This window comes from Narcine bancroftii, chromosome 4, assembly GCF_036971445.1.
Source record: "Narcine bancroftii isolate sNarBan1 chromosome 4, sNarBan1.hap1, whole genome shotgun sequence".
Taxonomy (NCBI): domain Eukaryota; kingdom Metazoa; phylum Chordata; class Chondrichthyes; order Torpediniformes; family Narcinidae; genus Narcine; species Narcine bancroftii.
The window spans coordinates 172,892,955-172,905,232 of record NC_091472.1 but is presented as its reverse complement, the minus strand read 5'-3'; the positions used below and the strand labels follow the sequence as shown (position 1 = coordinate 172,905,232).

Genomic DNA, 12,278 nt, shown 5'->3' with positions numbered 1-12,278 from the left:
TTCCCTTTAAACATTTCTTATTTCACTCTTAACCCATGTCCTCTTGTTCTTGTCTTACCCAATTTCAGTGGAAAAAGTCCACTTGCATTTGGTCTGTCTATACTTTTCATGATTTTGTAAACCTCTATCAAATCCAGGAAATAAAATTTTAACCTGTTTAACCTTTCCCTGCAACTCATTTCCTCAAGTCCTTGTAAATCTTCTCTGCACTCTTTCAATTGTAGTGGTATCTTTCCTGTTAGGTGACTAAAACTGTACACAAAACTCAAAATTTGGCCTCGCATTGTTATGTAACTTCATGATAGCATCTTAATTTCTATACTCAATACATTGATTTATGAAGGACAATATAACAAAGGCCCTCTTTATAACCCTATCTACCTGTGACTCCACTTTTAGGGAATTACAAATCTGTGTTCCAGATACCTCTGTTCTATTGTGCTCCTCATTGCCCTAGTGTTTACCATGTATGTACCATGTTGGTTTGTCCTTCCAAAGTGCAACACCTCATATTTGAATCTTCTTGATCAACTTCCCATGTGTGATCTTGTCAAAGGCCTTACTAAATTCTATGTAGAAAACAACCATGGCCTCAACTTTTCTAGTAACATAATTGAAAAACTCTGTAAGAATGGTTAAACATTACCTATCACACACAAAGCCATGTTGGCTCTCCAAATATTTGCCTATTTGATCTCTTAGAATACCTTACAATAGCTTACCCACCACTGACATCAAGCTCACCAGCCTGTAGGTTCAGAGCAGAAGAATATTGTCTGGCACCTCACCCGTGGCCAAGGACGTTTTAAATATATCTGTCCGGACCCCTGCAATTTCTACACTAGCATCCCTCAAAGGTCCAAGGGAATTCCTCGACAGGCCCTGGGTATTTATCCGCTCTTATTTGCCTTAAGCACCTCCTCCTCTTTAATCTGTGTAGGGTCCATGACCTTACTGCTTTCCCCAATTTTTAAAAATCTGTGTCAGTTTCTAGAGCATTGCTCTCCACTCTGGTCTTTGAAGGGACCAATTGTGTACCTTGCTATGTTTTTGCTCTTAACATGTCTGTCAAAGCCCTTAGGATTTTCCTTCAACTTGTCTGCCAAAGCAACCTCATGACTTTTAGCTCTGCTTATTTCCTTGCATTTTTTATACTCCTCAACAACCTTGTTTGTTCCTTGTTGCCTATTCCTGCTGTACACATTTTTCTTTATCAGATCGTCAATATGCCTTGAAAATCAAGGTTACCTGTGCCTGTTAACTTTGCCTTTAATCCTGATAGGAACATAACCCTGTCCTTATCCATGCTCTTTAGATCCTTTCTCATTTCCCCAAAATTTGCCTTTCTCCAATTATTCCTGATCTTAATCCTTATCTATCAATATCTTGTAAAACTGGCCAGCGCCATCATGGGCTTGAGGCTTCACTCTATTAAGAACATCTTAAAGAGGTGATGCCTCTGTCCTCAAGGACCCTCACCACCCAGGCCATGTCCTTTTTCTCACTGCTACCATTAGGAAGGAATGCAGGAGTCTGATGACACACTCACTCAATGTTCCAAAAACCGTTTCTTCCCCTGTGAACGGACAATGAACCTATGGACGCTTCCTTACTTTTTCTCTTTTTTGCATGAGTTATTTTTATTTGTATTCATGGAATTGTAATTTAGCACCTTTGTTTTGCACAGTACTGCTGCCACAAAACATCACATTTTGTGACACATGTTCATGACAATAAACCTGATTCTTGAAACTAATGGCATTATGATCACTAGACCCCAAGTGTTCCCCACAAACACTTACAGTCTGTCCCCTGTCCTTTTCTTTCCCTAATAGGAGATTCAGTATTGCAATTTATCAAGTTTATACCTCTATATATCTATAATGTATATTGATTTAGAAAACTTTCCTGAATACATTTGACAAACACTAACCCATCCAGCCCTTTAACAGTATGGGAATCCCAGTCAATATGTGATAAGTTAAAATCACCTAGTTACCTGTTATCTCTCTGTCCATTTTCTCCTCCATTTCTCACTGTTCTTTGATACACCTCCATTAATGTGGTGACCCCTTTCCCATTCTTCATTTCCACCTAAATAGCCTCAATTGATGAACCCTCTGATCTGTCCTGTGTGAGCACAACTGTGAAATTTTCCATGATAAGCAATGCCACTCCTCCCCCTTTCATCCCCTACCCCTCTATCGTACCTAAAATAGAAGCCTGGAACATTGAGCTGCCAGTCTTGGCCCACCTGCAACCAAGTTTCACTAATGACCCCAATGTCATAATTCCACATCCCAGGACCAGGCAAGATTTATCGAAGGCGACTGTGGGAAATGAAGGAGGAGATTGCTGAGCCACTGGAGATGATCTGTGCATTGGCACTGGGGACAGGAGAAGTACCACAGGATTGGAGGGTTACATAAGTTGTTTCTTTGCTCAAGAAAGAGAGTAGAGAGAAAACCCAGGAAATTATGGACCAATGAGTCTCAAGTCAGTGGTGGAGAAGCAGCTGGAGAAGATCCTGAGAGACAGGATTTACAAGCATTTAGAGAGGCATAAATAACAGGGTTATTTAGAGAGGATCTCATTGAAATATTTCAATGGGGATAATCAGTACGGCTTTGTCAAGGGAAGGTCATGCCTCATGAACCTGATTGAATTTTTTGAGGATGTAACAAAGCACCTTGATGAAGGTAGAGTGATAATGTACGTATAGATTTCAGTAAGGTATTTAATAAGGCTCCCCATGGAAGACTCATTCAGAAAGTAAAGAGACATGGAATCCATGAAGACCTTGCTTTGTGGATACAGAATTGGCTCATCCACAAAAGAAAGAGGGTGGTTGTAGTTTGTTCATGTTCTGCATGGAGGTCAGTGACCAGTGGTGTTGCGCAGAGATCTGTTTTGGGGCCCTCTTTCTTTGTGATTTTTACAAATGACCTGGACAAGGAAAGTGGAAAGATGGGTGAGTTAAGTTTACAGGTGATTCAAAGTTTGGTATTGGTGTGCATAGTCTGGAGGGTTGCCATGGCACATTGAGAGGACGCAGAACTGGGAGAATTGGCAGATGGAATTTAACTGAGAAAAGTGTAATTTATTTTGGTAGGTCAAATTTAAAGGCTGAATATGAAGTTAATGTGAGGACTCTGACCAATGTGGATGAACTGAGAGGACACTCAAAGCTGCTGCACAAGAAGGCGTATGGTGTATTTGCCTTCATTAATTGTGGGATCAAGTTCAAGAGCCATGAAATAATACTGCAGTGATATAAGACCTTAATTAGACCCACTTGGAATATTGTGTTCAGATCTGGTCACCTCATTACAGGAAGGATGTAGATGCTATAAAGAAGATAAATTGAATGAACTTGAAGCAATGAAGGGTGACCTCCTAGAGATGCCCAGGATGATGAGAGGTATTGATCGTATGGATGACCAGAAGTTTTTTCCTAGAGCTGAAATGACTAACACAAGGGAGCATTCTATTGGAATTCTTTGAAGAAGTGACATGAAGGCTGGCTAAGGAAGATGCAGTGGATGTTGTATTTGGATTTTCAAAAGGCCTTTGACAAGGTGCTTTACATGAGACTACTTAACAAGCCCATGGTATAAAAGGAAACATACTAGTGTGGGCAGAGCATTGGCTGATTGGCATGAAGCAGAGTTGGAATACAGGGATCATATTCTGGATGGCTGCCAGTTACACAGGGGTCAGTGTTGAGGCCTCTTCTTTTTATGTTGTGTATTGTATTATGGAACGAATGGCTTTGTGGCCAAGTTTGCAGATGATACGAAGGGAGATGGACAAGCAGGTAGGGTTGAGGAAATGGAGGCTGCAGAAGGACTTTGATGGATTACAATGGCAGAAAGTGTATGGTCATGCAATTTGGTAGAAAAAAATAAAAAATAAATGGACAGATGACTTTTTAAATGGGGAGAAAATTGAAAATACCAGATGCAAAGGGATGTGGGGGTCCTTGTGCAAGATAGCTTGAAGAATAGAATATAAGAACAGTGATGTAATGTTGGGGTGTTATAAGGCACTGGTGAGTCCTCACTTTGAGTATTGTGAACAATTTTGGGCTCCTCATTTAAGAAAGGATGTGCTGACAATGGAGAGGGATCAGAGGATGTTCACAAAGATGATTCCTGGAATGAAAGGATTATATGAGGAGCATTTGACAGCTCGTGGCCTGTACTTGTTGAAATTTAGGATAATTGGTGTTGGGATGTGGGGGAGAGGGGGGAGGATCTCATTGAAATATTTCAAATGTTGAAAGGCATGAACAGAGTAGATTTAGAAAGGTTGTTAAGGTTGTTTCCCAGTGGGAGAGTCTAGGACAAGAGGGCACAACTTCAGGATTGAAGAGCGTCCACTTAGAACAGAAATGTGGAGGAATTTCTTCACTACATGGTGGTAAATTTGTGGAATTTGTTGTCATAGGCAAGACATTGGGTGCATTTAGGGCAGAGATTGATAAATTCTTCATTAGGCAGGGCATCAAAGATTTGAGGAGAAAGCTGGGCAGTGGGACTGAGTGAGTAAATAGATCAACTCATGATTAAATGGCAGGGCCGACTCAATGAGCTGTACAGCCTATTTCTGCTCCTTTGTCTTATGGCCTAGCTTTGTGCTTGGAGTAAATACAATGGGGATCACACAGAAAGTGGTGAGTACATGGAAATGCACTGTCAGCACCAGTGATGGAGGCAGATACAATAAGATCTTTTTAAGGGACTATTGCATAAGTATGTGGAACTGAGAAAAATTGAGGATTTTGCAGTAAGAAAATTCTAGGCAGTTGTTGGAGTAGGTTATTAGGTTGACAGAAAGGCCTGTTCTGTGCTGTAGATTTCTATGGTGGATGTGTTATTGAGGGGAACGGCCACAGAGTGGGCGTACCCTACACTGACTGCTTGTTCCCTTTCCCTGTATGTCCTGCCTCCTCAGTGTGACTGCCTCCCTGTACCTCCTGTCTATCACCCCCTTCAGGCTCCTGAATGATTGAAATTCATCCAACTCCAGTTCCCTAATACTGTCAGTAAGATCACTGGTAGCTTCCTTGATCATCCATACTTTGAAAAAGGAGCATACTCCTGTCCTGGCTACCATTCCCGCTGCTCTCTCTGTGAAATAAGATCTGTGACCCCAGCTCCCATCTACTTGTACCTGGTCTCTGAGATTGCCGAGCAAGTCATCCTGTTGAGGGGACAATTAGGTTCAGGTTGGTTTTGCCATCCTTTATGTAAAATGTAAGACTGGGGTTTTATTTGTGGAACCAAGCCCTTTGGAGGGCTGGAAAGGCAGGCTTAGATGGGAGCTTTATGCCTTTATTTGACAGTATTTCTAACTGGACTTTGTGTACAGTCTATACTGCAGTGTTTGCTCGAAGTGGCTCTGTGTACTGTGTACGATTCTGGAACACAAGGAGCACAACTGCATTACCATACAAAAGCATATTGCCTTCCAGAAGAGTGAGCTGCAGAATACACTGGCTGCAATACACACGAACCAGGAAAACTTTCTGGGTTTGCAGAATAAGCTGGAACAACTCGAGGACACGGCGAACAGGGAGAAATTCAAGGTGGAGGATCTGATCAAAGCCCGAGTCACTGCTGCCCTGCACATGGTGAAGGAAGAGGAGAGCAGGCTGCTCAGAGAGCTGGAGGACCTTCACCACTCCAAAACCCAGAAAATCCAGGAGAGTTTGACCAAGACAGCAAATGTGATAAAGAGGATGAATGTGAGCAGTGATGTAGTGTCCCAGCTGCTGCGCTATGCCACGGATCAGGAAATCCTGAAGCTGCAGGCATTGATCAAATCAGGTCTTGACAAGCTTGGTGATGAAAAGCCAACACACATGCACATGGAGTACACAGTTATCGATTTCCAGCAGAGCTGTGTATTTCCAGAAAAGTTGCTGGGTAGATTGAAGATCACCAAATGTGAGTAATAATTATACTTTTGTGTATTGCACTATGACCCCAGGATCTGTAGACTTCCCTGTTCAATTGTAATGGTTGGGAACCCATGTTTCCTGGTTGAAACGGACAGTTGCCCTGAAGTCACTGTGGGCCGAGGACACTTGTTGAGACACCTGAGTTAGTCGGAGTTGCATGGTTGGCATAGCGGTTAGTGCAGAGCCTTTACATTGCCAGCAATTGGGACTGGGGTTTGAATCCCTCGCTGTCTTTCAGGAGCTTGTATGTTCTCCCTGGGGGCTCCAGTTTCCTCCTACCATTTGAAACGAATTGGGTGTCAATAGGGCATCACGGGCTGAAATGGTCTGTTACCGTGTGTTTGTCTAAATATGTGAGGGAGGCTTGGTCAGCAATGGCTGGTGGGCTGGCTCTTGCCCGTGCACTCCCAGCAGGTTGACCTGGGAGGTCTGCTGGCATGTACTGTGACTCCTTGTGATTTCCCAAAACTTGCACTCAGTGCCGATCCCCCAGTAAATTCCCAGGCTTTAAGCTTGGTGCTACTCCCACGAAATTCCTAGAGTTTGTGCTGGGAGCTGCTCCTCGTTAAATAAAAACAACATTGCATGGATGGGTGAGGAGAATAATTGTGTCTTGACATCAGGATGTGGAGATATTGGGACCTGTTATCCTTTTTTTCCTGTTGGCTTTGTACTTTTTGGTCAAGTGACCAACCCTGAGTACTGTTTTGATTGAATGAAATAAAAGTGCTGGTTACATAAATAATTTATTCAACAAAATTATTTTTTTCAGTGAAATCTGAGTCCACTTCTGATGGACAGTCGACTAGTTCCAGTATTGCTGCATGTGATAATAAGGTGAATATACGCAATTCTGTACCAGGACTTGAAACAGTTTTAACACGGAGTTCAGAATGCTCTGACAAAACGAGTCAGGAATGGATTGACAGATGATAGTCGTGGTTTCCACCTCTGTCGGAAACAACTGTGATTGGCCAACACTAGTGTAGATTTTGAGTAGCTAAAAATCAATCTTGCAGTTGGCTCTGTTTATCACTGTTCCCTGCCATTACTCCACTTTCCCCACTGTTAATCCCTTGTTATCTCTGTTACTCTTTCTCACCAAGACCCATGCAGTTCTCCTGTCTCTGTACCAACTCTATGCCATGGGATTGCTATGGTCTGGGTGCAGGTTAATTGGGCCAGGCAGAACAGTAGTTTGGCACAGACTAGATGCGAAGGGTTGTAGAGTTCAGTGAGCTGTGAGTTAGTTATTGTTCTGTCGAACTTTCAGTGCAGTTAGTTTAGATAGACCTCTTACCTGTTAGCTTTCTCTCCCTCTCTCCTCTCCTCTTCTGAAGGGCCCAGGCCAGAAACATTGGTTACCCTTTACTTTCTTCACATTGTGCGTAACCTGCTGAGTTTCTGTAGCTCATTGCATTTGACCACACCATCTGCAGATTTTCTCGTTTAACCCTTGTGAATCAATTGCTTTCTTAAAACTTCAATTGCATTTGACTTAAGACAGAATCTTTCAGATAGAACAAGAGGGGTAGTGCAGAGGGTGAGTCTGTGGTCCTGGCCCCGAGGACCTTTGGTGTTTCCTAAGATGAACTAGGTTTGTGTTCTGCTGGTAACACCAGACACCTCAAACAATTGTTTGCTTCACAGGATGTGATCGAGACTTCAAAGTGTGATTTCAACAAAAGGAAATGTTCCATAGCTGAGGAAGCACAAACTTCCAAAAAACAGTGCCTGAACAAGGAGCCAAACACCAATGCCAAGGAAGTGTCCAATGCTAGCCAGAGCACTTCTCCTTACACAGAAAGTATCACGATCCTCACCGAGTCTGACAGCGAGGAACAGAGCACCGTGGGTAAACTTGCATTCTATATATTTTCACCTCCATTTGACATTGTAAGTAAATCCATTCCACACTTTCTACAGACATTACACTAAATTTTTTCATTCCTCCAAAAGGAATGGGCATACATTTCCACACTAGCTTCTGACAGTGGAATGCTCCCAAGTGTTGTGAACCTGGTAAATTAGCTTTGAGAAGCCAATTTCATGAGTAAGATTTCATAAAGAACAAGCAAAATAAAAAATGAGTGGGTTTCTATTTCCTTACAATGGATGAAGCTATTGAGTTTATGCAACCCCCTCTGTCCCATACTCCCATCTAATTCCTTGTAACCTGATCTCTTTCTCACCTGTTCAACAACTCCCCACATGCACACTGGATGCAACTTACAGCACCCAATGGACTGATCAAAGCATGCCTTGGAACACCTAGGGGAAAGCAATGTGGTTATGAGAATTCCATTTGGGTAGCACAGGAGGATTGGACCGGAGGATCAAGCCAGGGTATCACTGTGTCAGCTCACTGCTTTAGCTGGTGTGCTGGTTTGTGGCAAGATGCTGGTTCAGGACGTGGGAGAAACTGGTGTGGGTGAAGCCCTCATCCAATCCGTCTGATGTTGCATTGTGTGATGAACTGAAGTGTCAGCCTGCAGTGTGGTCTGAGGTCACAACTTCCTGACTCCGGCACATCTTCATCAATGAGCAAAGCTGGTTCCACTCTCACCTGAGAATGGGAAGTTTATGGGCTCAGACTCTCTGGGATTTGAGGATATAACCTGCCACAGTCACTGAGCAAGTGTGGTCTCAGATCTTGGATGGATTGGTCTGAAGCTAACGCATGGGAGCTGTTTGATGGAGAGCAGGGATTGCATCCATATCAATGCGCTTTCTCAGGAAAACTAGCAATAATGTGTTTTCTGACATTCAGCTCATTCTAGGAACCATGCAGGTTGCTAATTGATTGTTATGTATGTGTTATAAACACAGTTTGATTCTGATCTTTCCTCTCCTTTTCTGCAGTGGAACTGATACAAATAGATCCTGAAGATTCCAACTGAGATTTGGCCGAAGGTCTGTTCATACTGGATCAGAAATCCCCAGGAGCAGCATTACTACTTTGGTTAACGTTAGCTGATGTTGACTGTTTGACAAGGTGATGGAAGCAGGGTCAAAGATGATGTTCAAATGAGAACCTGTCTATTTTTCTCAATGGGGAATGTTCGCAAGGGCTGAACTAATTTGATTGATTCCTGACAGCTGGTGAAAGTTTAAAGGGGTTGTTCAGAGCTATTTGGCTGCTGTTTCTAGGACACTGCTTGCAATTTGTTACCAAATATTTCAGGCAAAGAGAACGACACCCTCTGGCTTTCAGAATGAGAGAAATGAGCAAGATGTGTCCAATAGCATTGTGCAAATTTTGCCGAATAGCACTCATAAACCTGGACCATTGATTTGATATCCTGAATTCCATCCCACCTTGTCTGGGAATTAAAATTCAAACAATTAAATAAATGTTGGATTTGAACAACAACGTAAGGATATACAGTGAAATCCCCATTATCCGGCACCCACAGGGATTGTGGATGCTGGAAATGCAAATTTTCTGCTCGACTGAGATTCACTCTTCCAATGCAGACTAATTCACCTGCACTAAGAATACACTGTTAAAAAGACAAAAGACACTGCAAAATGTAAAGTCATGTGAAAAAAAAAAATCAATATTGTTGTCTTTAATTAAAGTTCACTTTAATCAAGTAATTCCTGTAACTTACAAAATTTAAATTCAAATCCTGGTTGTTGGTGCTGTAACAGGGTTGCGCTCTTAAACCCCTCCCCCAAGTTTACAGATAAAGCCTTACTAATATACCTAACATTATAAAAATCAGGGATAGGGAGACACTTCGAGAGAGTCACCCCAGCAGCGAATGGCATCAGCCGGCTTTTCATCCTAGTGTCCTCGGCACAACCTGGTTCACCTCCACACAAGTGTCCTGGTCAGGCCCTCGGTATGACCCAACTCACTTCCATGCAAGCATCCTGGTCGAGCCCTTGAAACACCTTGCTTGCGCTGACAACTCAACTCACCTCCACGCAAGTGGCATCAGTGAAAAGAATGAGCATGCATTGAGGGGCATTGCTAGTTCAGGGGGAAAACCTGCTCGTATCCAACTAAGTGCTCCCCCATGGGGTCCATCTGGCCCAGTCTTATTTATTCGAATCTTTTATTTATTTATTTCCTCGTTTTTTTTTTAAAAAGGCAGTTATTTTCAGTTTTCAGTTGCTTGATTGGGGATTTTACTGTAACAAAACTCCTATCAATTTACTGCATTGATATTAAAATTCCATATGGTCACAAATGCTCTTCAACTAAACACGGCTCCAGCTCCCACCAATGACAGTGTCGCTTAATTGTTCTCTAGGGCTATAGAGGTTAACAGCACAAAGCAGACTCTTTGGTCCAACTCATCCATGAAAACCAAGGTGGCATTCAGGACAACTGCTGTTTTGTCTAAGTGTCTTTTGAACGTAAAATTGTACCTACTTATACAACTTTCTCTGGCATCTCATTCCAGATAGGACCAGCCTCTCAATGAAAAAGGTATCTCCCAGGTCCCTCTTAATTCTCTCCCCTTGAATCCAAGCCCTCTAGTTTTAGTATTGTCAACTCTGAGAAAAAAAGATGAGCAATCACTGTATCCAAGCCCCTCATGATTTCACATACCTCCCCCCATGCTCCAAAGAAGAAAGACAGCCTCTCCTTATAAATCAAGCTCTTAATTCCTAGTAGCATCTTGGCAGATCTCTTCTGTATCTTTTTCAACTTAGTGACATTGTCCTATTGCCGGACGATCTGAACTGCATACATGCATAAGTGTAGTTCCACCAATACCTTGTACAGCTGTTAAATTATGTCCTGACTTTTGTACTAAGTAAACAGAACATATCAGATACCTTCTTCACCACCCTGATCATCTGAGTTTCCACTTTCAGGGATCTATGTTTCTGTTCCCCTAGGTTGCTGCCTTCCATAACTCTCCAGGGTCCTCTCCCATACACCGTGTAAATTCTGCCTGAGTTTGACATCTAAAGTGAAAAATCTCACCAATTCCATTGGCCACTCCTTGGCCCACCTTCACAAATGATCTAGACCCAATTACAGATGTATATCTCTCCTTTCCTCACTGACCAATATACCACTCTACTCACTGACCAATGGTCATTGGCCTTAAATCAGAGATGCGACCCTCCTCTACCCTCTGATTCCTTCCTCCAATCGAATTATTTTTGAAAATTTTATTTAATTATTTGTCTCATTACAGAAAAAAAAATGAATAAAACATTAATCAGATGTCCATATCCAATGATACAAAAAACTTTTATATTTTTCTCCTCATCGACCCTCCCACCAAAAAGAAAAGAAACACCTACCATTTAATATACAATAATATTAGCATAAACAATTATTAATTGTTATTAAAATTACTGATTAAGAGGAGTGGATAAGGTAGAAGAGGTGGATGGAAAATTTTTCATAAAATCCATATATGGTTTCCAAATACTATAAAAATTTTTCACTCTATTCTTTAAATTATATATAATTTTTTCCAAAGGTATACAATTTCACATCTCATTATACCATCTACTTAACACTTCTCTATCGTCTTTCCATGATATTGCTATACATTTCTTTGCAGTTGCTATTGCAATACATAAACATTTTTCTTGATACTTGTCCAATTTCAATTTTGTATCCTTTTCATATATATCCCCAAGTAAAAATATTCTTGGATCCTTTGGTATCTATCTTCATAATTTTTCCTAATAATAAACTCAGTTCATTCCAAAACTTTTTCATAGGACCACACCAAAATGCAAAAATATCCCTATTTCTTTCACACATTGAAAACATTTATTTGAATAATTAGAATTATATGGAGTATAATTAAATTGATGAAGAAAATTATATGCAACCATTTGATATCTAACATTTACTGTATTCATAACACTTTCATAACATAATTTTGACCAAATCTCCTCCTGAATGTGAATATTTCAATCTTTGATTTATATAAATCTTTTTTCTTTGTCATCTCTTGTAATATATTCATAATAAATTTTTTTAACAGCAAATGTATCTGTTATATCTTCAAATTGACTTTATTTAGGGAGTCTCAAATCTACTCTCAGTCTCTTTTTCAAAAAATAATTGATAATATGCAAAAATCATATTATTATATGCATATCATATTAATCTTTTAATTGATCAAAAGTTAATAAAAATATCCTAAAAATAATCTTTTATTCTCTGTATACCTTTACTATACCAATTGTCAAATAAAGAGTTATTCAAAGTTAAAGGAAGATGTTGATTTTGTTTTAACAACATTTTTGGTAATTGATAATTTTTAATTCCTCTCTCAATATGAATTCTATTCCATATTTTTAATATATGCTTTAACACTGAAAAACC

At 40.8% G+C, this 12,278-nt stretch overlaps 1 protein-coding gene across 2 annotated transcripts in view; it reads left to right on the top strand.

Moving 5' to 3' along the window:
- The window catches only part of LOC138761236 (protein PML-like), a 30,047-nt gene extending 18,126 nt beyond the window's left edge, over positions 1–11,921 (top strand). For both annotated transcript variants that reach the window (XM_069933025.1, XM_069933024.1), the window contains 4 exons: positions 5,374–5,951; positions 6,738–6,802; positions 7,616–7,820; positions 8,828–11,921. In XM_069933025.1, the coding sequence (XP_069789126.1) occupies positions 5,374–5,951; positions 6,738–6,802; positions 7,616–7,820; positions 8,828–8,865 (886 nt within the window). In that variant the 3' untranslated portion in view covers positions 8,866–11,921. The remainder of the gene's footprint in view (positions 1–5,373; positions 5,952–6,737; positions 6,803–7,615; positions 7,821–8,827) is intronic.
- The last annotated feature ends 357 nt before the right edge of the window (positions 11,922–12,278 follow it).